Source organism: Eptatretus burgeri, chromosome 6 (genome assembly GCF_056783735.1).
Source record: "Eptatretus burgeri isolate ZD-2024b chromosome 6, Ebu_testis_v1, whole genome shotgun sequence".
In the NCBI taxonomy this organism is placed as follows: domain Eukaryota; kingdom Metazoa; phylum Chordata; class Myxini; order Myxiniformes; family Myxinidae; genus Eptatretus; species Eptatretus burgeri.
The window spans coordinates 14,114,902-14,141,061 of NC_140966.1; the positions used below are offsets into that span (position 1 = coordinate 14,114,902).

General features: G+C 44.6%; 2 protein-coding genes across 17 annotated transcripts in view; both read left to right on the forward strand.

The window, feature by feature from the left end:
- Positions 1-26,160, forward strand: part of CCDC73 (coiled-coil domain containing 73) — a 142,853-nt gene that overhangs the window by 95,021 nt on the left and 21,672 nt on the right. For 14 of the 16 annotated variants that reach the window (XM_085884124.1, XM_085884119.1, XM_085884120.1 and 11 more), the window contains 3 exons: positions 16,804-16,944; positions 19,408-19,555; positions 25,015-26,028. In XM_085884124.1, the coding sequence (XP_085740250.1) occupies positions 16,804-16,944; positions 19,408-19,555; positions 25,015-26,028 (1,303 nt within the window). The remainder of the gene's footprint in view (positions 1-16,803; positions 16,945-19,407; positions 19,556-25,014; positions 26,029-26,160) is intronic. The other 2 variants (XM_085884125.1, XM_085884134.1) reach the window with 1 other exon arrangement.
- Positions 3,459-6,253, forward strand: LOC147024329 (uncharacterized). The gene is given in 2 exon segments (XM_085886917.1): positions 3,459-5,781; positions 5,783-6,253. Coding segments are annotated over 2 exon segments (2,031 nt in total). The 5' UTR covers positions 3,459-4,221.

The window sequence follows — 26,160 nt, forward strand, 5'->3', positions numbered from 1 at the left end:
GGGATGTCAAGGGTGTTATTCTCTCTATTGCTGACCCTCCATTCAACTGTGATCCACCTTCCTTTTTTAAAGCAGGCTGCCGTGAACTGTTTGAAATGGGGTCAAGCTCCTGGGATTTGTGGCATCCATGCTGAACTTCTCAAAGCTGGTAGAAATGCTATACTCATGTCATTGCATGCAGTTCTGTGATCTACAGGACTGTAACAATTACCGAAGCGTACTGCTCTGCACTACTCTCAGTGCTGGGCAAGGTCTTTGTTCAGATAATTCTTCATAGGGTTCACCATCATCTGCTTGAGCACTCGTGCTCACAGCAATCAGGCTTTACACCAAAGAGTTCGACAATTCACTATATCCCTGCCATTCGAGTCCTTACCCAAACGCAGAGTTTTGGCAGGGGCTGCTTGTAGCCTATGTTGATCTCTGCAAAATGTTCAATTTCGAGAATTGGGATGCCCTCTGGAAGATTCTTTGCCTTCATGGGTGCCACCAAAACTGATCAATCAGATGTCTGAACTATTCTCTGGTCCTGAGAGTGCTGTGAGATGTGGTGATACCATCTCCGACTTATTCCCTGTTGTTGCTGGAGTCCGTCGGGGTGTGTCCTGGCCTCTACACTTTTCAGTGCTTGTATGGACTGGATTCTGGGGAAGATGTTGGAATGTCAAGATCTCTGACCTTGATTTCACACATGATGCAGTCATCTTTGCAGAGATTCTGGATATCGTTTTGGAGGCCCTTGAGGTGCTGCTTGAGGATCCGGAACTGCTGGGATTACGGGTTTTCTGGGTCAAAACTATGATCCATGCTTTCATTGACATCTTGGATGCTGATATCGTGTCTGTACCTGTTTGTGGTGAGAATGTTGAGGTCACAGAGAGATTTGCTTACCTTGGCAGTAATATTCATGTCTGTGCTGGCTGTGAGCCAGAGGTCAATAGACGTCTGGGTCTGAGTCTTGAGGTCCTTGGTGCTCCCAGTCTTGATCTCTGGATGTGAGACTTGGACCCTAAACCAGGGATCTGAGACGGAGACTTGATTCCTTTAGTTCCAGGTCTCTTCGGAGAATCCTTGGCTATCGCTGGTCAGACTTTGTGTCCAATGAGTGGTTGCTGAGAGAGACTCAAAAGAGATTTATTACTTGCGCAGTCTGTGAGTGTCAGCTGTGGCTGTATGGACATGTGGCTCGTTTTCCTGATGCTAATCCTGCTCACCAGATTCTCTCAGCGAGGTAGCCTCATGAGTGGAGGAGGCCGATGGGCCGACCACGTGCCTCATGGTTGCAGCAGGTTGATCAGCATCTCAAGGAGATGGGGATGGGCCAGGCATCTGCCTGGGGGATAGCCAGATGGAGGCCCCTGGAGTACCGGCAGAAAGTGGACGCAGCCACATGCTGTTCCGGCACATGCTCCCAGACCTGACCTGACCTGACCTGATTATCTTAGTCTTTTCTGTGGAGGCATTCATGTCTTCTCTCTGTGGATACCTGATTGGCTGTGAGATGCATACTTATTTACTTCGTACGATTTTTCCAGAATGTTGGGATGCACAATGGCAAAATATGGTTATGTTTGCTGAAATTTCATTTGCTGCGGAAGAGGATTTTCTTTTGGTATCCAAAGTCAAGCTCAATAGAAAAGCTAGAACATGGAAAGGATCAAGACCTAACAGAACAAGGAACAGTCGAAGGAGATGGGGGAAACACCAACAGCAGGGTTTAGGGACAAAATTGAGGGACACTTGGACAAATAACGGATATGGGGAAGAATGAGAGGTAGGGGAGGACACGAGGTGGACAAGATGGATACAGCTCAGTCTCTCGTAAAGGAAAAACTGGAAATTTGGAAAGAGGTGGGCTTCGGATGGGGGTGGTTAGGGAGGTTGACCGGAGTATGAGATCTTGATTTTGTATGAGGATGATCTGAGATGGAGGTGAACAGCTGAGCAGACCAGATATATTCTTCATTTTCAAAATTTGGTGATTAGATCTGGTTATTCTCACTTTTTTAATTTGTCTTGAAAGGTATTCACTTTAAAGGGATGAGTCAATAAAGGCCAAACATTTCAATTTGTTTTAACATTAAAAAAACCCATGTTCATGATCTCTTGCACCATATTATTTTTCTCCTTTTATGCCCAGACTGATCTTACTGACTCACTTGGTATTCTCTATCAGCAAACTGTAAACTGTCTCCCTGGTTTTGTCGTTTTCCTTGCAACTGAATTCCCAATTGCAAAAACGTTCTTTTCAAACGGTGCTGTTCTCAGATAGCACTTGCTATTTTTCACAAAGCCCTTGTTAAAGGCTGTAACCATATACCTTGTCACCCGATGCATCAAAACTATGATCATAGAACCTCAACTCTCCGACTGCTCTGATTATGAGGTTTGGTTTTCTTTCAATGACCTTATTCCGAATATTCTTCTTCTGCCTCAACATGGTTAAATGTCCTAAATCACCCACCACCCCCGCCCCCCACCAAAAAAAAAATTAGTCATGCATTGAGTGGATAAATAAAATTGTGCAAATCTACCAGAGAAATATGAAACTTGCTGCATTGGCAGGTGTGAGCATTACTAACATCCTCAAATGTTTAATTGAAAAAGTTTTATGATTGCATCAAAATAGCCAACATTTTCATGGCAAAAACTAACTAAAACATAGTTTATTAAATTTTGCAATTGTCTTTGTAATGTATTTACAATGCATAGTATCATTTTTATTGTCTCCAAGCAGTCTAGCCTGGGTTTGAATCCCGACCCAGCTATAAACCAACCCAGCATCACGGTGTTTCACAGGCATGGTGATTCATCAATGTGTGTGCCGTCACTAGGATGGACGTTAAATTAGGAGTCGACCCGTCTGCCGGAATTAGTTGGTGGACGTTAAAGATCCCATGGTGTCCATGAAGAGTAGGTGAGTTATCGCCAGCACCATGAACAAATTCTAAATTCCCTGCACTAACTATTTAGTCCAGGAGTATTAAGTCAAATTTGAGTCAAACCCAGAACAAATTTATAACAAGCTGAAACTTTCAGGATATGTTCAGAAAACTGTCAGGAATACCATACTAAAAGTCCCCAAGAATGCCCCTTGGGGCTTTTGAGAAATTCAAGATGGCCGCCGGCTTGAGATTTTCTCATATTTCAAGCTGAAATCATCATAGAATTAAAAATAATGGGTCAAAACATAAATTTTAAGTTACAAAGAATCAATTACTATGGCTATTTTTAAGATAAAATCAACTTATTATATATTTAACATGGCTGACATGCACAATACAATGTTTTCTTTTCAGAGCAGGAGATGGAGCCGTGCATCATTTGTAAGGACTCATAAATTTTTGTGTAAACATGTAAACATTTTGTAAATAAAGAAATAATTAAACATCAAGGATTTTGTGCAAGTTGGACCCAAAGGAAGGACAACTCTCGTAGCTGCAAGCCTTGAGAGACAGGATGGTCTTCATGAACTTCTCGAGATACAGGAGTCACTGACACTTCACATTGCCTGTAGAAAAGCCAACACCCGGGAATCATCCATCAGATCTGAGACGAGAAAGTCTGAGATATCAGCGGCAGATGAGGAATTTGAACAACCCACTCTGCGGTCCAGAACTCCTTTGTTTGACATCACCACACACTGCCTTTTCTGCTCTGAAGTACTGATTACTAGCAGCAGACTTGAAACCAAACGCAGAAAGTTAACAAGTAATGTAGAGATATTAGAGTTAGAGAACAATGTGTTGAAAAGGGCAACAGAGAGGGGTGATGGGTGGGGAGAGGCAGTTACCAAAAGAATAGAAGCAAACATTGATTTGGTTGCCGCAGAGGCAAAATACCATCGTGCCTGTGCCCAGGAATTTCTTTCTAACCCACAAAAGTTGAAACCTGTTGGCAAACCAGTTGATGTTCAAAGGATTTCAGCTTTCAATGAGCTATGTGCATATATAGATGACAATGACGAATGTCAATATGCAGTTTCTGACCTCATGGAGCACATGGAAACATTCTTGAATGGTGAGGAAGGCTATTCTCTCAAGTAATTCAAACAGAAACTGAAAAAGCGATACAAAGATGATATCATTATAACAAGCCTCCCTGGAAAATCCAGCATAGTCAGTGTCTGTGAATCTGCGAATCTGCTCACCGGATACTTTGTGAGAGGTGGGTGGCAGATCAAGCAGCTTAAAAGCTTGTGAAAATGAAAGAATAATTGAAATGGCAGCTTCAATTATTCGTGATGAGATTCGTTTGTCAGTGTATGATCTCGGTGAATATCCAACCTTGGAAGAAACTGAAAATGGTTCCTCTATGATTCCTGAGTCTCTGAAACTCTTCTTGCACAAGTTGTTGGATCCAAAGGGCAAAAATGCTACTGTAGTGAGTCGGCGATGCACTGCCATTGCCAATTCTGTCATTTCTGCCTGCAGACCAAGGTCTTTCATTTCACCATTGCTACTTGCCATAGCAGTGTACATACATCGCAAGTATGCCTCTCGCGAGCTGATCGACATCCTCAGTAGCATCAGTTTTGCAGATGACTACAAGGAGGTCCAGCGATTTGAAAACAGCTTCATATCCGCTGGTGAGCCCTCCTATGGCCTCAATGGTTTCACCCAGTGTGTATTTGATAATGCAGATTTCAATGTTGCGAAACTAACTGGGCACAACACTTTCCATGCCATGGGTGGCATAGCTTGTGCAACACCACCCAGAACAGTAGAAAAGTCTCCTGTCAAGCGCACAATGCAACTACCCCGAGCTGAAGCAGTTGGCACTTTTGGGCACATACCCATCAAGACATACAGCAAACCTGCAGTTCCTGCTTTGCAGTCGGTTCCAGTAGAGCCTCTGCAGATCTCCGACACTCACAGACTGCAAGAAACAGCTCTTGATTCCATTTGGATGCTTGGGTACATGTTGAACTTAACACCGTGTCTTCCTTGGAGTGGCTTCATGAAAACTGTTCTGAAAAGTGATGAGTTCCAAACCTCCAGAATTGAGACTCTCCCATTCATCAATCTGGAACCAAGCAACTCCAGCACTATCTACACTGCACTGTGCTTTGCACAGACACAAAGTGACAAGCACAACCTCAAGATCTGCCCAGTAACATTTGATCAGCCTCTGTATGAAAAGGCTTCTGAAATTGTTTCTGCCTCCAGAGACTTGGATAAAGTGGTGGTGCGACTTGGTGGCTCCCACCTGCTGTTGTCCTACCGAGGCAGCATTGGGAAGATCATGACAGGGAGTGGGTTGGAAAACCTGTGGGAACGAGTGTATACCAAAGGTTCAGTGGTGCATATGCTCACAGGTCATGTCTTCTCTCGAGCAGTGCGTGCCCACATTCTGACCTTGCTGGCCCTCATCTATGTACTGCTAGACAAGTCAGACTGGGAGAGCCAGACTAACAAGGAACATCTGGTCAGTCTGTACCAGGACACAGTGGACCAAGATGAAGATGCTGCTGAGATAGATGAAGATGAAAGTCTGCGAGAGTTTCAACAGTTTCTCATTCACCACCTAGATCAAGCTGCCACACAGAGCAGAACGGGAAAGTTATGGGTGCAGTACATCCACCAGGTGTTGCTAATGCTCATCTTCATCAGAGCTGAGAGGACTGGCAACTGGAAGCTTCATCTTCACTGTGTGCAGGGGATGATCCCGCATTTCCATGCAGCAGGTCATCTACCGTATGCCAAGTCTGGCAGACTGTACTTGCAGCAGATGAACTCCATTGCACAAGTCATGCCACCTGAGGAGTACACGTTGTTCTCCTGCAAAGGGGTATTTCACCATCCGCCGAGCCAATGAGTTCTGGTCTGGCAACTTCTCCGACCAGACAATCGAGCAGTTCCTGATGAGGATGCTGAAAACCAGTGGAGGGATGACACATGGTAGAGGGATAACAGACAGCACCTTAACCAAATGGGTGCATGCACTGCCTCACTGTGTTCCTTTGTGCGATGCTTTGGAGAAGTTCACTGGTGTGCACACTACTACCTCTGAACAACACAAAGATCTTCGTTCCTCCACTCAGGCTACAGACAAGAAAGACTACGATGTCTTCCTCCAGTGGCTGCAGGCACATCCACCATTTGCAGGTGACCAGCCTGATCGCCTAGTGTCTATTTCCACTGGTGTTGTCGCTGACACATCTGTCAACTGTGACAATGCCGTGCAGATTGGTCAAGCTGCTGCATCTAAAATAACAGGGAAGCAGTTCAGAGATCACCCTGCATCGCAGTGACAAAGTCAAGACTATGGGAGATAAGAACAGCATCAACGTCAGGGGGCAAAACACAGAGGTGAATCCCACTCTCTTCTTCAACAGAATCACTTGTGTCCTCAAGACAAGTTCTGACATGAAGCAGTTCATGTCATATGAGCTGGCTCCTCAACCTCCATCCCTGTTTCATGATGGTGCCATGCGGAAACCAACCAAGAGTGCCCTAGGTACTCTCCTCAAGTCATTTGCCCCTGTACAACCCAACATTCCAAACAACTGCCAGTTTGTCATAGATGGAGGCCATCTGTTGCTGTCAGTAGTCTGGCCACAGCCATCAACCTATGGAGGTGTGTGCCAGTGCTACATTGCCTACATCCTGAAGCACTATGTGGTTGGCACTACTTCTGTGTTCGATGGCTACAGAACCATCTCCACCAAGGCAGCAGAGCAACTACGCAGGGCAAAGAAGTCAACATCCGGTGACATCCTATTTGACCAGAACATGCAAACCACTACTACTCAGGCAGCATTTCTGGCAAATAACCACAAGGAGCGTCTCATAGATATGCTCAGTTGCTTGCTGAATCAAGCAGGCATCCAGGTTAAGCAGGCGCAAGCTGATGCCGATTCCTTGATTGTGCCAACTGCTCTGTCTTTGGCAGCGCCTGGCAAACCGGTGGTTGTCGGAACTGACACTGACCTGCTGGTAATGCTGGTGACTCTAGCAACCACAAACATGGACCTGTACATGTTATGCTGCAAGAACCCCACAACACTCTACAGAGTTCATGACGTTCAGGCAAGCATTGGTGACACAAGTAAATATCTGATGGTGCTGCATGCCATAACTGGATGTGACACCGTGTCTGCTCTGTATCGCCAAGGGAAGCGCAAGGCATTCAATCTGGTGCATAACAATAAGGAGTATGACCTACTCAACACATTCATCAACGCAGAGAGCACTCATCAGCAAGTCCAAGAAGCAGGTGAAAGCTTCCTCCTGAAGCTCTGTGGTGCATCCAGTTGTGCATCACTGGACGTGTTCCACTACATCGCCGACAACAAGGCAATCAGCAGAACGTCACCTTCCTTAACGTTCCAGTTTGCAACTTTGCCTCCAAGTGCTGCAGCTAAGCAACATTCCTTCAGAACATATCTCACTATTCAGGAATGGATGGGGAGGCCCTTGCAGCCAACAGCATGGGGATGGAAACTGGAGGACATCCTGAATCCAGTTGACACTGACCGTCCCATTGCTCCAGACACTCTGCTCAACATGATCTCTTGTGGCTGTAGAGCAGATTGCTGTGCAGTGTCATGTGGCTGCAGGAAGATGGGGGTGCACTGCTCTGCCCTGTGTACAAAGTGCACTGGTCAAACCTGCTACAATGCAGCACCAATGCCATCCTTGCTGGATACTGAGGGAGAAACTGAAGAATCAACTCCTGTTTCTCCAGAAACTGATGATGAGGATTGTAGTGTCCGAGGAGCGGTCAGACAGATACGAGAGCAAGTAACAACTCTGCTTTATTGCCTGAGCGGATGCACACTACGAAAACCCGTCGCGGGCGAGTCATGATATAAAACCCAACCACGTGACTACAAGCATCCCAAAGCACCCAGCCCCCATACAGCACTCAACCCCCATACAGCACACTTCCTTCCCTTCTAAAATAGCAAAAATCAACATTCAAAATCCTTCAAGTACCGCGGCCATCTCCTGATTCGCCCCGGGCGGACAGCGCCGCCAGACGGCTCAGGCTCAGACGCCTCCTGGCTAGGTCGAGGTGACACCCTCGCTGGACTCGCCCCATCTGCAAGATCAAGTGCCCCCGGCCGACAAGCTCGCTCGTCTCCCTCGGGCAGGACTGAATCAGGTAAACACCCCGAGTCCGCTGGCCCCGTGGGCGCCGGCAGGTGTGGCCTTGGCGATGCAACATCTGGCCCCTGCGACATCAGAGGTGGGGGCTCCATGTCACTCGGCACGGGGGGGGGAGGGGGGTGACGCTGAACAGCGATCATGCATTTGGTCCACGTGCTGCTTCCACACCTTCCCATCATCAGTCCTAACCAGGCAATTTGCCGGTCCGAGTATAACAGAAACCACGGCCGGCACCCATTTGGAATCGTAATTATCATGCACCATTACCCGCTGTCCCACATCAAAACCACGCACCAGCGTCAGGTGCGTCACTGCCCCAGCCACCGACCTCCCAGGTCGCAGTAAATCCAGTCTAGACCTCAATGCACGTCCATACAGACGAATGGCAGGGGTATCACCGGTGGCCAGATGGAAAGCATTTCTATATTGCCGCAAGAATACATCAATCATTGTCTGTGTAGATGCACACTCCCCTCTACGCAAGACATGTTTCAACATTTTACAAATGATTCCGCTTGCCCGTTCGTGGCAAGATGATACGGTGCGGACCTCAGATGTCGAATACCGTTTCGACGCACAAAATCATCAAACACACCCGCGACGAACTGTGGACTGTTATCAGAGACCAGAATCTCGGGTATTCTCTTGTTAGCAAAGATCGTCCGCAGCTTCTCTGCCGTGATGTCCGCTGACGTACGCTGCATGACCACAACCTCCGGCTATTTGGAGAACGCATCGATCACAATCAAAAACATTTTGCCCTTAAAAGGACCAGCAAAATCCACATGGACCCTCTGCCAGGCCCTGACTGGGATCGGCCACAGACCCGACACCCGATGCGGATTGTCGGCATCTGCCTGACAAGTAGCGCAATGCTTCATCATTTGTTCAATGTCTTTATTTAACCCCGGCCACCACAACAGGCTGCGAGCAAGACTCTTGGTCTTCATGACGCCAAGGTGACTGACATGCAGTTCTTCCAAACAACGCTGCCTGAACTTCGGTGGGATCACCGTTCTCATTCCCCACATAATGCACCGTTGGACCAACGACAGCTCTGAGGCGCGAGACGCGAACGGCTGAAATGCCGGTGTCGCAGGCAGATCGCTCCAATTCCCCGTAGAAATCGCCTGAATGACACAGGCGAGCACCGGATCATGAGCCGATTCCACCGCGACCTGCTTGGCCGTGAACGGCCCGCTCTGGACCTGGCTCAGTGCAAACACATCAGCCCGGTCGGCTGACTCAGACGAAGTTGGACCCTCCACGCAAGGCAAGCGCGAGAGACCGTCGCAATTAGCATGCTTCCCGGTGCTCCGGAACTGGATATCATAGCTGTAGGCAGCAAGGAACAGACACCACCTCTGTATTCGCGCGGCCGCTGCCACCGGCACCCCACACTCGGCTTTCACGATGAATTGGAGCAGCTTGTGATCCGTCTGCAAGGTGAAGTGCCGTCCCAGCAGGTATTGATGAAACTTCCGCACCCCCCAGACGCGGCTGAGAGCCTCGCGCTCGATCTGGGCATATTCCCGCTCTGCCGCGGACAGGGTCCGGGATGCAAAACAAAGAGGTTGCTCGGAGCCATCGTCCATTCTGTGTGAGAGCACCGCCCCGATACCGTATGCGGAGCTGTCGCATGCCAATAAGAGCGGACGTGCAGGCTCGTAGTGAACGTGGACCGTATCCTTCCTGAGCAGTCGCTTGACGCGGTCGAACACCGCCTGGTGTTCAGGCCTCTACCCCCAGCGCTCGTCCTTCCTGAGAAACCGCGTCAACGGCGCTAGCTGCGAGCTGAGCTTGCGCACGAATCCTTGGTAATACTGCGCCATCCCAATGAATGAGCGCAGCTGCGTCTTGTCGCGGGGTGGGGGCATGTGCTGAATCGCCTCCACCTTCCGAGGGCCTTTCAACAGCCCCTCCGGCGTGACGATGTGCCCGAGGTATTCCAACTGCTGCTTGAAGAACGCGCACTTGTCCCTGTTCAAGCGCAGGCCACACACCTCCAATTTCGTCAGCACCCGGGCAATGTTAGCCAGGTGCTCCTCCGCCGTTTTCCCCGCAATGAGTACGTCGTCCAGGTAGGTCTGAGCGGGCAGGCCGACGCACACCTGATCCATGGCTTTCTGCCACAAGGCTGAGGCCGAAGCAATCCCAAAACAGAGCCGGGTGTATCGATAAAGCCCCTGACATGTGTTGATTGTCAACAGGTCGCTGCTTCCGGGATTCATCTCCCAATGAAAATATGCATCACGTAAATCAAGCTTCGTAAAGTACTGACTCCCCGCCAACCGTGCATATATCTCATCAATCGATGGCAGCGGATACTGCCGCACAATCGGAGTCCCCGCACAATCGGACGTCTCCATTCCGTTTCAGCACCGTGACGACCGGGGTGGCCCAGTCCGAGTACGGCACCCGTTCGATCACTCCACAGGCCTCCAGTCTATCCAGCTCACCCTTGACCTTGTCCTGCAGGGCATATGGAACCGGTCTTGGTTTACAGAATTGAGGTACCACCCCCTCCTTCATGATTAACTTGGCTTTCATGCCCTTGAGTTTTCCAAGCTCACCGCAAAACAACCCGTGATGCCTTTGCAGAATCTTCTCCAACTGATCTTATAATCGGCTCGGAATGGGTTGTACAAGGTGAATGGCTGTCCAGTCCAGCCTGATGTGGGTCAGCCAGTCCCGGCCTAGGAGAGACGGACCCCTCCCCCGCACCACATACAACTTGAGAGTGGCATCCTGACCTTGGTAGACCACCGACACGTCTGCCATCCCAACCGGTGTTATCTTCTCGCTGGTGTATGTGTACAGCGTGAGGTCTGACCTGATAAGCTTCAGACCGTTGAGTCTACGCGTGGTCTCTTCACCTATGATCGACACAGCCGCTCCTGTATCAATCTGAAATATGATCGGCGTCTTGTTCACCTCGATTTCCACCATCATCGGTCATGTCGCCACAGGACCAATCGAAAACAGGCTCATCATTGGCTTCAGGTCCTGCCCCGGGTCGCCCGGGTCACTTCGCCCAGGCTGCAGGTCTCGCTCCGGGTCGTCGGGATCGTCCCGCACCCCGCCGTCCATGACCTTCACGGTGGCCAATGCCGCTCGGCACACACGCTTCAGATGGCCCACCTTGTGACAATGTAAACACACGCTGTTCTTATATGGGCACACCCGCCGAAGGTCTCGACCTCCACACCCCCAACATGCCTGCGTGTTCACCTCGCTGCCCGACAAGCCGCGTTGCGACGTCTGGCCACGGTCCGCACCGAAGGTCGCTCGTGCGGCCTGAGGCGCACGGGACATCGCGTGGACTCCCGGGTCACCTGGCATGGTCTGACCGGCGATGGCTCGTACATCCCTGAGGGTCCGTTCGACAGCCGCCGTGGTTTCGACCACCGTGCTGAACCTCATGTCCTTACACTTCTGCCGTAGTATCGCCGAAACCATTTTCGAGTCTTGCAATCCGGAAAATTAAATGATCTTTGAACCTGGCCGGACGTTCATTCGTCGTGAACTTGCAGGCGACAGCCAGATGTTTCACCCGCGCGACGAAAACCACGACACGCTCCCCCGGGCTCCTCGCCAGGTGATCGAACTCGTACCGCGCCAGCTGTGATGATTTTTCCGGCGCGTGTGCGCCTTCATCTTCTGCACGATGTCACCGAACGACAGCCCGGCGTCTCTCGGCTTGTCCGGTCCAACCAGGTCACCTAACAGGCGGTAATTGTCCGGCGACAGCGACGCAAGCAAGATCGATTTCTTCTTGCCTTCCTCCACCACGCTGTTCGTGTCAAAATAGCACTCCAATTGCTCTGAAAACAACTCAAAGTCATCGCCGATGAAAACGCACTTTGCCATGAGCGGTAACCCGATTCCCATCCATCGTCTCCAACTGTAGTGTCCAAGGAGCAGTCGGACAGACACGAGAGCAAGAAGCAACTCTGCTTTATTGCCTGAGCGGATGCACACTCCGAAAACCCTGAGCGGGTGAGTCATGATATAAAACCCAACCACGTGACTACAAGCATCCCAAAGCACCCAGCCCCCATACAGCACAAGGATGATGACTGAGGGTGAACATGTGTCATGTTGTAAATATGTTTCACAAGTTTTAACATTTGTAATTGTTTTGTTAATTGTTTTTTGTTGATGTATTCAATACAATACATGAATATCCTTATTTTACTCTATTTTTAAGGTTTCTATAGTATTACCACAGATATGGTGAAAATTGTTCATAGCCCAGGAGTAATAGGTTTAGACCTATGTATAACTGCATAAGGATTTCATTAAATCTTCAAAATATTGTTGAAATTGAATTCCCTGCCCGAAAAAACATATATTTAGACTCATTATTTGCATTTTTATGATGTTTTAAGCCTGAAATATGAGAAAATCTCAAGCCGGCGGTCATCTTGGACGTCATCTTGAATTTCTCAAAAGCCCCATGGGAGATTCTTGGGGACTTTTAGTATGTTATTCCTGACAGTTTTCTGAACATTTCCTGAAAGTTTCAGCTTATTATAAATTTTTTCCGGGTCTAAACCTATTACTCCTGGGCTAATTGCTGGGATAGAGGTGGCAAACCACCCAGCATGACAGTAGCCTCGAGACTTCTTTGGCAGAACCAATGCTCTGTAACAGAGTATGGTACATCGGATCAGGATATAAATTTTAGAGAATTTTAGATCTCTCCATTATCAACTGCTAATCCTCTGAGAGACAAGGGACAAAAAGTGGACATTGGTACATTGAAACAGTTTTTTTTAACACAGAGGTCAAGTCTCAAGGAAGAAGTATACATATATGACAGAGGGCGAGGAACCAACAGAGTCTCATGGTGCAGGGAGAAACAGGTAGACAAAGAGTGTATAATATATTTTGATCTGAATATTGCCCCAAAATTGACACATTTATATGAACAATATTTTTTCAAGCAAGTTGAAATTATCCTGCAACAATTATTATACAATTTCCTGCTTCACTGCAGGCATCTCACATTACCGTGTCATTAATCTGGAACACGTCGTCCTAAACGCATATTGTGGGTGTCATATGGGAGCAAATTTTTCTGCTTAAGATAGCTGCATGCTAAATGCTTTTCCTGGCAGTCTCCACCACATTGACTGAGCTTTGGTGCACTTGACACTGGCTTTTTAGCCATTTTCACTGACCTCTGCATCCTTTCTTGCAGCCACTTTTGAGCAATTCAAAGCTTGCACTTTGCACCTCAGGCAGGGGCATCCAGACGGAAGGCCATAATCCTGATGCCGTATTTGTTTCCCGGCCCCAGTCTGATGACCTTACTTAGACTTGATAAAAAGACAAGAATTGTTCCCACACGTAGTCATCCTGATAAACTACTTACTCTACTTGCTGAACCAAGAGTCTTGATAGGAAGGATCATTTATAAAGGGTATGAAATTTGCTAAGTAAAAGACCATTCGTGCACCTCATTGATATCATCCAGATCTGTGGTTTGTCATTTATTGACACAATAAGCTGTTCATTGCTCAACGTGACATGCACTGACTCAGTGATGATGTCTATGGATAATGCCAATGTGGTGAAACCATCTGTTGCTTCCAGATACAGTCCATGCTCGTCAAAAGCCTTCTTCTTGCTCTTTCGGTGAATGCTAGCAGCATGTCACAACTAGTGATGCTAGAGAACATAGGTAAACCCTTGCCTTTCATTGATCATAGAACATGAGCCAGTGCTGATATACATGGACATACATGAAGTTATTCACTGTGCCTTAGGTCATCCAGAGTTACATGATGGTTTAGCCTCATTGCCCTTTCAATTGTAAACACCACAACTCTGCTTCCTTCAACAGCACAGGGAATTTATCAAACTGCTACCCAACAGTGTGCGACATATGTACCATCATTTTAGAATTAGCCTCTTCATGGTTGAAAGAACCAAGTCTACCCATATATGGGATGCATGATGTCATCTGCTGCAACAAAGCAGATAACAGTAATTAGCTTGTAATGTCTGCTGTTGCAGAGCGATGACATCATGCGTTCATTCCTCGTGGAGTAATCTACAGACTTCATCTTGTGAGTTCTCTGCAATTTATATTCACTGAACTATAGCCGGCAATATTTGTGACAGCTAGCAGAATGCTGCAAGAATGCTTTCTCCAAAGGGCTGTCCTTAGACAGACTGGGGATCTATGGCCATCGGCATGCACCTGATATCACATGTGTTTTTAATTGGAAGCCATTCATTGACGGCCAAGCTTGGTTCCTGCAGGACACTGAAGGACTTCGGGCAGTGTTTTTTGGCACAAAGCACACCCATGTTCCAGTCAACATCACAGTTTTGCTTCACTGATTAATGGGCTGCCTGTGGCGAAGAGACGGTTATCAAGTTATGGTCTTGTGCTAGTATATCTCGCCGAATAACGGCAGTAATTGTCATCGATTGTTAACCCCTCTCTGTCTATAACCTGTAACTCTAACGAATGCTGACATAACTGAAAAGATAGGGTAAAGTATTTTAGTAAACATACATTATGACAGAGATAAGGAACCCAGAGTTCGAATTTTTTGATTATTGATCGGCACATCATTTCCAATCCTTCAAACTTATTGAAATGAATCTGAAATTTTTACTATGCTTAAAACTAAATGTGCCTTTTTAACCAGAAATTCACATAATATATGACTTTTACAAGCATATGACTTCACTCTAAAGTAGCTTTTAGCATATCATTTTGTCCACATTTGCAGACCTCTCAACTCCAAATTACGAAAAAGCGTGACAATGTAAAATGTGTCCAGTGAGGTTGGGAAGCGACCCAGACTTGAAGGTGTGAAGCACCCAAAAAATCTCCGGGGGGAGGGGGGGTGGGTTCTGGGAGCATGCTCCCCAGAAAATGTTTGCTTTCTGGTATGTCTTAGATGCAATTTCCTGCATTCTAGTGCCAAATTCATCCATTTGTTTTTTCAATCAGAAGATAGGTTTTTATCCCCCGCCGCGTGGCGGAAGGGGGATGTTGTTATTGTCACCCAGGTCGTCTGGCTGTCCGTCCGGGAGTCAACATTTATAGCTGTGAGTGTGATAACTCATAAACTGTTCGCCATATCGATTTGAAATTTGGGTCACACATGTACCACCTGAAAAGGAAGAACCCTATTGATTTGGGCGTGGCCGGATTCAAGATGGGCGACTGGGGCGGCCATCTTGAAAAAATGTTTTTTGTAATAAATGGAAAACCGCTTATCTGATTTCAATTATTTTTGGTTACTACGTTCCTCACCCCTGGGGAACTTTGTCGAGATGATGACCAAATGGTGTCTTGTTTCCAATTCACCTCCCTCATTATCTGGAATATGTATGACCTTTTTCATTCAATGGCGGGGGATTCCCCATCTCTGATGGTATAGTGTCATGTTGTTACTGTTTAGTCCTCTGCATGGATTTAAAGAAATGAACTAACAACATGAAAAAACAAGACATTTTATTTTCATCAACAGATCAAATGCTATACAGGAATTAGAACACTCATCGTCCTTGTAATTAAGATGTATTATTTCAGCATATTGAGAGTATTTCCCAGTATTTTGCAGCAATTTAATGCGAAAAAAGAACCCCCCAGTAACAAGACATTTAATTGGATCAGGATGGTCGTCGATAATTGACCATTCGATCTCTGTCTCTCATATAGGATGTGTGGAACTGCGCGAAGCAATCTTATTTAAGTCAGTATTCAAGGTTGTAACATCAGTTAAACCAGTCGCAATGCAATAATGTTGGAAATATTTTTTGTTGCTGAGAGATTTTTTTTAAAGTGTGAGAATTTATCGTGAGAACATGACTTTCAACAGAAAAACGTGAAAGTTGACGGGTGTGCATTTGATGGGGTGGCCATTTATTTCCAATGTCATCCCTAAATATGCAGTACTACCATACTTCATGACAACTATAATGGCACTCGGTAGAGTGTATACCTCTGCCAGGCTAAACAGTTTACCTTTTGTCTCCCAATGATAGGATCTGCATCTGGACCTTAATAAAAATCTAATCACCTTGTTATTGTCACTTAACCAACACATCCACCAAGTTTTGTCATAATCCATCCAAACCTTTTTGAGATATCATACTATGCACCGTTTTTGGCTGTATCTCTCAATTGTGAAGAATGAAAAACTTTTCTGTTATCCGGATTCAGGTCTTCATCAACATCTATTCAATCCGTCCTTGTCACACACCCAACCTGTCCACCAAGTTTTGTCCAAATCAGTCCATAACTTTTTGAGATATCCTGCTCACAGACAAACAGATGGGTGCAAACATAATGTCCGTCCAACTTTATCCACTGCATTATCAAAACAGTGTCTTTAAACTTCTCTTGCACCCTTCGCAAGGCCTTTCACTCAAACCTTTTGTGTTCTATGCAAGGTCATGCTTTTTTATTTTAAGAATAATGTAATTTTATTTCAGATATGCCTTGTTTTGGCTGCCTTGTTCTAGTCCAAGTAACAAGTTTCTAGTGAAGCCTAAAAATATACATCACAGTGTAGTCCCAGTGCTTGTCAGGATTAATTTTGCACAATGTCATCTCTGATCAAATAGTTCCTCACATTGCAGTCTATATTTGCACCAATGTATCACGTTAAATAAATGCACGTTTTATATGATATGTTGTACTGTGGTCTATTGACAGGAAATGGCCTTAGAAAAAGAAGTAGAATACTTAAATGACAAATGTCAGACAACCCAAGAGAAACTTGAGCATGTTGAAGAGCAAAACATCAAACTCAAAGCACAATTAGCTATACATGACAAGTTGGATCAAAATCCAAAGGTAATTATGTTATACAGTATTGAATTAAATGCAAGTGCATGGATTATATTTGATCATCTTTATAAAACATACTGCTGAATTTAAAGGTTGTATTTTTTTTTTTAATCTTTCAGTGCAAGTCATGACTTTTTGATGTTTTGGAATTTTATTAATTTTGAAAGCAACTCATTTAGCGGGAATTTGAACAATCCTGTTTGTATGTAATTGTTTAAAAATACTGCCGATTTATTTATGTGTGGTGTTAAGAATTTATAACAATTCATGGTTTGTCTTTGTTATAGCTACGACTAGTTTATATCCTCACATAATCAAGGACATCTCCATATGAATATAAAATATACACTTATACAAAGGCCAGGTGACAATGCAAAGAGACAATGTACTGACACTTGGGTAGTCGGGCAACAAGTTGATGCAAGTAAATGGGTTAATGTAAGTAGGAAAAAAATGTGGGTCAGGATAGAGGATGACATGAGATGGTGGTGTACCGCCAGCATGAAGGCCAGGAGGGAAGAATGGGATTTAATTGAATGTGAGAAATGAAGCGAAAAGAGCGGAATTAGGCAGAAAGCCTGGATTTTGCAAGTTTAACCAGGAGGGGGTTACTGGAAGAACATGTGCATCCTGGAGGAGCTGGGGAGGGTCAGAGGGCTGAAGAAAGCAGGGGGGGGACAGGAGAGAAGGCAGGCAAATATGCTACCTCTGAGCTTCCCTGTCAGCTCAACCATAGAAATTACTTGAGATGCCTGAGCATGAGTACATCTTGGATGTATTTTCCTATTTTCAATTTTATTTATTTGCAGGTGCAGTTTTTGTTTTAAGAGTATATTTGTTTTCTCCTTTCTTTTTTGCATTCTATGCTTTCACCACACTCAAAGCTCACATTAAAATGGACATATATTTTACACATCCTCCGCTGATTGAAACGCTTCTCATTTTAAAAGAAATGTATTGACAAAAGTACAGTCCATATAGTTTATTGGTTAAAGGATTTTTTGTGACTTTTCATATCGACAGAGTGATGTGGGAATGTTGTGGCTGATGGGGACAGCCGAGGAGTAGCATATTCGCATTTGAGCTGTCTGTTAGTAGTCTGGGTTTGATTCACAACCCGACTATAAACCATCATCCTGGTGCTTCACCTGGTGGTGATGACTGTCCGGAGCTGTTTTTCAGACAAATGTCATGGCTTATTATGGGTGACTCGTTACACTCTATAAAGGCGCATGATTGGACTTGTAATAAGCAATATGAGCATGTGCATTTTAGAGTTGCTCCAATATTTTGGTATATGTCGACAGACAATATTTACGAATTTTTTTTAATATCTCAATTTCATTTTGCATATTGAACATGTTCTTATGGCTTTTACTGCTCCTCTTCTTGCACATTGTCCTATCATTGTTTCGATGTTAGGAATTAACTTTAGGTATAGATTGTAACCCCTTCATCGTTAAGATGCACAAAATTTTGCCAGGGTTTTGATGCACATAATGATCTCTTATGCCTGCCATTGGCTTCATGGTTATGGTGGTGGGCTTGGGATCCAAGGATCCTGAGTTAAAATCTCACTCGGCTGTGGAATTAATACCAGGTGAGGTTGACTCAGCCTGTCATCCTTCTGAGATCAGCAAAATGAGTACCAGCTTGCTGGGATGATTTTGCTATTCGAGTATCCTGTGTCGGAGTGGCAACCCATCCAGAATTGTGCCCAATAGCCCAGGAGACTGCATTGGAAGCACTGATGCTCTGTATAGAGTATGGTACCAATAGATAGATGGAATCATCTTTTGTGGAAGGTGCTCTGATAAGCTGATAATAGGCCATATGTATGGGAGAAACACGCAAGCACCAAAGTACATGCACAATCCGACCTATCCACCTTGCATCCTAGCCACCTGTATCCCATACCCACAGTTTATCTCTTAACTTCCCTCTTCATCCTGCACTATATCCTAAATACAGTATACATTTCACCTTGTAATAATTCCTTTTTCAAGAAATCTATATATTATTAAAACTCTCATCTTGTATGTATGTATGTATGTATGTATGTATGTATGTATGTTCCCAAAAATACAGCCAAAACTACACGATAGCACAAAACAATTAGGGCCACCTTACTCACGATTCGCTGGTGGTGTGCAGTATCAAGTTTCGTTCAAATCGGGCAACGAAAAAAATTATTAAAAAATCAATTCCCGATTCAGTCAAGTACTCTTTGGGAGAATTTGATCGATGCAAACAAACTCAGCAGTATAGTTCGCTGGAGCTATCTTTTTTTCTCTTAAAATGATTTTTTTCACCAACCGTTGTCACAACGGGAACCCAACGGGTTCACGGGTCATCTCATATTTACTGAAGTTGAAGGTTTTTTTTCATCAAAAGTCAATTGTGCTGTTGTGATGTAAAATACAATACAACAATTGTGATGGTTAATTCGGGTTATAACATTTTTCTCAGGATCGAATTGCACAAATCGAAGCTGCAGGTTCTAAAATCCCCTCTCGATCAGAGGAGCAGAGTGGAGAAAGTCCTACCTTCATCAAGGCTGAGGAGCATTTCCCCTGCAGAGAGACCTATGTTCAAGAAACAACCGTTTGCAATAAAGGTCAGGGATTTGATTATGATAACGACGATTATTACCTCCTCCACCAAAGGTGTACAGAGGTTATGTTTTCACCCCTGTCAGTGTCTGTTTGTGAACAGGATATCTCAAAAGGTTGTGAACGGATTTGGACGAAACTTGGTGGACATGTTGGTTGTGTGACGGGGACAAATCGATGTGATTTTGGTGAAGATTCGCTTCCAGATCCAGATATGAGAGCTTTTTAATTTTTTAAAGTGATTTTTCACCATTGAGAGATGGAACCAAAAAAAACGATGTAAAGCATGATATTTCAAGAAGTTGTGGATGAGTTATGACAAAACGAGGTGGATGAGTTGGTGAGGTGACAAGATAAAGCATGATATTTCAAGAAGTTGTGGATGAGTTATGACAAAACTAGGTGGATGAGTTGGTGAGGTGACAAGAACAAGCCAATTCGATTTTAGTTTAGGTCCGGATCCAGATCTGGCCTACCAGTGGCATGCAAAATATAAACTGTTCAGCCTGTTGGAGGTATGTGCTCTACAAAGTGCCGTTCTAGTTTTAAATGTAATTATTTTGGTTTTTATTTGTTCATTGCTAACACAGCCCCCATTAAGCAATTTCAAGGGTCGAAGACCAACAGAAAATCCACAATATGGGTCATTGCACAATCAGGGAAATATGAAATGTGTGATATAGCCCTCTAGATTTTGAGTGAAATGTCAATAAATTGTTTTTTTTTTTACATCCCCTCAAGTTGAACCAAGAATAGAGATTACTTAAGAGCAAATGTACATTTGTGTTCATTGATGTCCAGCACAAGCTTCTGGTGTTTGTTGTACCATGCAGAAAAGGAAGGAAGTTAAGAGGGGTTGGAAGATGAAAGTGGGGGAAGTGCAGGGATAATTTCAATGGAGAGTACAATGAGAGGGTGAGGGCAAAGTATGAGTAACTTCGAGAAGAAGCTGAAGCTTTGGAAGAGGAGTAGAAGAAGTACTGAGAGGTGTTTAGGGGAATTGTTGAAGTGTTTTTGTGGAAGATCATCAGGAAAGGGTACATCATCTAGGAATAGAAACCAGGTGTGATGGGGAGGTTTGGAAGAGGATAGAGAATATCAAAGAGAGAGGGGGACAACCGGATGCAGGGTTGATGCACTTGTATGGGTGAAATAAGAAAGCAACAAAGAGAGCAGTGAAAAATGTGAGGTAAGATATGTTCGCTGATATGTACAGCAACTTATAAGATGATGGTGGGAAGAGGGTAATCTATAAATTGGCTCATGACAGGGATGAGGATGGTAAGGACGTGAAGGGGGAGGGAGCACTTCTTAAGGATGGTGGCAGGAGGCTCGTGACAAAGAGGGGCTGCATTGAAGGTATGTGGAGGTTATTTGAAGGAGCTGTTCAACCAGGGAGGAAGCAACGGTGAGCTTGAGCTACTGTGTTATGTAGAGGGGAAAGCATGGAATTGGTGGAGATCACAGAGGAGTTGGTGCGGACAGTGTTAAAGAGGATGAAGAAGGAGGGAAGAGCACCAGGCATTGCTGCCCAGGTACTTACGCTGATGCTAATTCCATCGGGAAAAGTTGGAGTCAGTTGGACAAAGAGGCTGTTGAATATACAGTGGGGAGAACAAGTATTTGATACACTGCCGATTTTGCAGGTTTTCCCACTTACAAAGCACGTAGAGGTCTGTAATTTTTATGAGAGGTACACTTCAACTGTGAAAGATGGAATCTAAAACAAAAATCCTGAAAATCACATTGTATGATTTTTAAATAATTAATTTGCATTTTATTGCATGAAATAAGTATTTGATCACCTACTAACCAGGAAGAATTCCGGCTCTCACAGACCTGTTAGTTTTGTCTTTAAGAAGCCCTCCCATTCTTCACTCATTACCTGTATTAACTGCACCTGTTTGAACTCGTTATCTGCATAAAAGACAGCTGTCCACACTCAATCAACCAGACTCCAACCTCTCCACAATGGGCAAGACCAGAGAGCTGTCTGAGGACATTAGGGACAAAATTGTAGACTTGCACAAGGCTGGGATGGACTACAGGACAATAGGCAAGCAGCTTGGTGAGAAGGCAAAAACTGTTGGCGCAATTATTAGAAAATGGAAGAAGTTCAAAATAACAGTCAATCTCCCTCGGTCTTTGGCTCCATGCAAGATCTCACCTCGTGGAGCCTCAATGATCATGAGAAAGGTAAGGGATCAGCCCAGAACTACACGGCAGGACCTGGTCAATGACCTGAAGAGAGCTGGGACCACAGTATCAAAGAAAACCATCAGTAACACACTACGCCGTCATGGATTAAAATCCTGCAGCGCACGCAAGGTCCCTCTGCTCAAGCCAGCGCATGTCCAGGCGTGTCTGAAGTTTGCCAATGACCATCTGATGATCCAGAGGAGGAATGGGAGAAGGTCATGTGGTCTGATGAGACCAAAATAGAGCTTTTTGGTTTAAACTCCACTCGCCGTGTTTGGAGGAAGAAGAAGGATGAGTACAACCCCAAGAACACCATCCCAACAGTGAGGCATGGAGGTGGAAACATCATTCTTTGGGGATGCTTTTCTGCAAAGGGGACAGGACGACTGCACCGTATTGAGGGGAGGATGGATGGGGCCATGTATCACGAGATCTTGGCCAACAACCTCCTTCCCTCAACAAGAGCATTGAAGATGAGGCGTGGCTGGGTCTTCCAGCATGACAACGACTCGAAACACACAGCCAGGGCAACTAAGGAGTGGCTCCGTAAGAAGCATCTCAAGGTCCTGGAGTGGCCTCGCCAGTCTCCAGACCTGAACCCAATAGAAAATCTTTGGAGGGAGCTGAAAGTCTGTGTTGCCCAGCGACAGCCCTGAAACCTGAAGGATCTGGAGAAGATCTGTATGGAGGAGTGGGCCAAAATCCCTGCTGCAGTCTGTGCAAACCTGGTTAAGAACGACAGGAAACGTCTGATCTCTGTAATTGCAAACAAAGGTTTCTGTACCAAATATTAAGTTCTGTTTTTCTGATGTATCAAATACTTATTTCATGCAATAAAATGCAAATTAATTATTTAAAAATCATCAAATGTGATTTTCAGGATTTTTGTTTTAGATTCTGTCTTTCACAGTTGAAGTGTAACTATGATAAAAATTACAGACCTCTACGTGCTTTGTAAGTGGGAAAACCTGCAAAATCGGCAGTGTATCAAATACTTGTTCTCCCCACTGTATGTATGAGAGAGGGTTTGATTCCAGATAATTGGAAGAAAGGGCTAAATGTGCTAATATGGAAGAAAAAGGGTGATGAACAAGATCTGGGTAAGTAGAGGCATTACAGTCCTCAGTCATGTTATGAAGGTACTGGAGAGGATTCTGAATGGGAGGATAAGGAAGAGAGTGGAAAGGGAGATGGGTGAAAAACAATAAGGGGTTAGAAATGGAAGGGGGATGACAGTTGGGATGTTCACATTGAGACAGCTGGTGGAGAAGAGGATGGAGATGCAAAGTGAAATGGCATTAGGATTTGTGGATCTTGAGAAGGCCTCTGACACTGTCCTGAGAGAGATGATGATGGTGAAACTGAGATGTATAGGAGTACTGGAAGCAGAAGTTAGGTTGGTGGAAGGGATGTACAAGGGAACGAAGGGACGAGTTTTGGTTGGTCCTTGGATGTTAGAGGAGTTCAGCATGAACATCGGCTAGAGGCAATGAAGCTCTCTCAGCCCACTCATGTTTATCATGGTTAGGAAGGTAAAAATGAAAGGTATTCTGGGGAAGATGTTGTATGTGGACAGTCTGCCTGTTGTGGCTGAGAGTCAGTGGGAGATGCAGGAGGTACTGGGGGAGCAGAAGGAGGCTTTCTGGGGATACATGGATTGAAGATGAATATGGAGAAGACAGAGGTAATATGGCAAAAGCAGAGAAAATAAATGAATATCAAGTGAGCGGCAAAGGAAATCGGGCAGGGAAATAGATTTGAGTATCTGGAGAGAACAGTGATTGGGTATAATAGTTTAGAGGCAGAGATGGGTGGGAGGATACAGTTGGGATGCATGGAAGAGGATAGAGGGACTGATGGCAGACAGAACCATATCAAGGAAATTGAAAGGGAATGCTCTTGTATCTCGTGAAACACCAGTCTACCTTTATGGTCTGCAGATGGTGCCACTGACAGAGAGACAAAACATTGGCTGCGGGTCTGCAAGAACAACTGGATAAGGAGGGTTGCAGGTGTGAAGAGGCTGGATAGAAGGAGAATGGATGAACTGAAAGATGAGATTGGTGTGCAGATGAGCTTGATGGTGAGATTGGTAAAAAGCAAGCTGAAGTGGGCTGGACATTGTTGCGGCTGGAGGAAGAGAGAATGGCAAAAAGTGGGTAGGTTGAGGGAAAGAAATAGGAGGAAAAGAGGTCGACCACGACTGAGATGGGGAGATTGTGTGAGGAGGGATATCAGTAATGTGTGGGGTGGTTGGAGAATGGAGGGAGTTGGCCGAGGACAGAGGGAAGTGGAGGGGTATTGTGGTCAAACAGGGCAGAAGATTGGTGCCATTCAGTCTTACCCCTTATAAAGGACAGAGAGTAAGAAGAAGAAGAGGTGTCCATCCGTTTAGTGTCAGCTGAGAATATATATATATATTCTAGTTTTACACTGTTTGGGTGTAACACACATATACAGAACATTCTATTGTAAGAATTGATCCGACATTAGATGTATATTAATCCTACTATTATCTAAACATGAACTTTATTGATGAAATTTGATTGTAAAGTGAATGCACATGATTGATGGATGTAACTTGATTGGACCATCACACCCATTTTATAGGCCCAATGCTGGCTTTCACGAGGGATAGTTCAGGCCTTCTCTTTTTTTAATGTTGTAATTATATTGATGATTCTGATATTGTATACAGTATAAATAGCTTTGTATGAGTAAATGTATTTTTATCTGAAGTGTTTTGGAAGAACCTGGTCACTTTTTATGAGTTCACCAACATTTTTCAAGAGGGGCATGCACTAATTTGCCTCCCAAAGTAGGAACAATTTTATTTTTATATGCCTTCAGAACAAAGATTAATTCAGGAACAATTGAAACACTCACTGATTTAACTGTTTTTTGTGGGGTTGGGGAGGTGGGCTATGAAGTGATACATTGTTTGTGCCCCATTAGTGGAGAACGACTTGTATGCAACAAATGTCTATGCTCATATAATTATCAGGACAAAAAATATATACATAAATAAACCTAGTGTGGAGGTCTGTTTAGATAAAAAAAAAGACACAAACACTTAAGAAATTATCAACGTGGTATCTTGTAAAACAAAAAATACATGAACTTGCTTTTTCTTAGATTTAAGGTAAGAACAGTTGCCATGAAGGAGGTTTAAAGAGATATTTATGCTGCAACATTTGTCATTTATATCATGATAACTTTATTACAGGTATTCAGCTTCTGAATTTGTTTCATTTCTCCTTTTCAGGTGATGCAAACCCTGGGGAGGAAGGGCTGCAAAGCAATGTGACAATAACAGCTTGTGTCGATAGCAATAATTCCACCGAAAGCAATTTAGTACAGCAAGGTGCACTTCAGAATAACGAGCAGGGTAACTGTCTGCAAGTACTCTTACATAACAAGGAAAATAAAGATAGGTACTTGAATGAGGAGTCCAGCACAGTTCTCATAAATGATCCAAATCAGCACAATAAAGACTCTGAGTCATCTGAAACAAGAGCTACGAGACAAGAGAGCATAAATATGACTATGATCGTTTCGGATAAATCACAGACAAGTGGAAATGTTATTGTGGGGGTTGTTGAGAGTACGTCAAAGGTACATTCCGTGCTGGCTGAAAGGGCAGCAATTCAAGATGAGTCAGCAATGACTAGTTCAACAGGAAATATGTTGGCAAAATCCAGGAACAAGGTGTCATTTCAAGTAATTTTACAGGAGAAGCCTTCTGACGAAGCAAGAGAGAGCATTATTTTAGACGCCGACAGTAACAGTGTTTCTGAACAGAACTGTCAGTCGACTGAGAGTGCAGAATCGATGCATACATCTTGTGTTTCTGCAACAGAAACTTCAAATGATGGCAGAACAGAGTCCAGCAGTTCGACAGTTCAGTTAGAAAGAAAATATTCATCTGATTCCCAAATTGTTGTTTCATCTCAGACTATTGCTTTGAGTTCTGCTTTTATCTCCAAGTCATTTTCAAACATTCTTGATCACTCCACCAGTAAAGAACAGCAGGAGGACTTGCCCAAGAATACCCAGGATGATACTGGTCGAGGTGCAAATTCTGCAGCATTGCATTTTGAAGACGGTGAATCTGTGATTACTACACAACTGTCCAAAGAAGCCTCTAAAATGTGTGTGGAAATTGACAATGGCACTTCTGGGAGCAAATTTTTCAACGAAAATCAACTTTCACATTTTAACGCTGACACAATAATAAAATCAAGTGATTTGTCAACGACACTGGATTCTGGCAAATCAGGTATTTTAAAAATGCATTCAGTGAGCTTGTGATTTCTCATTATATTTTAATTTTATTGTCGCTTTCTGGAGATAATGCAGCCTGTTTAGTGTCTCTCTGACGTGTGCACCACTTTGGGTTGCTGTTTCTCAG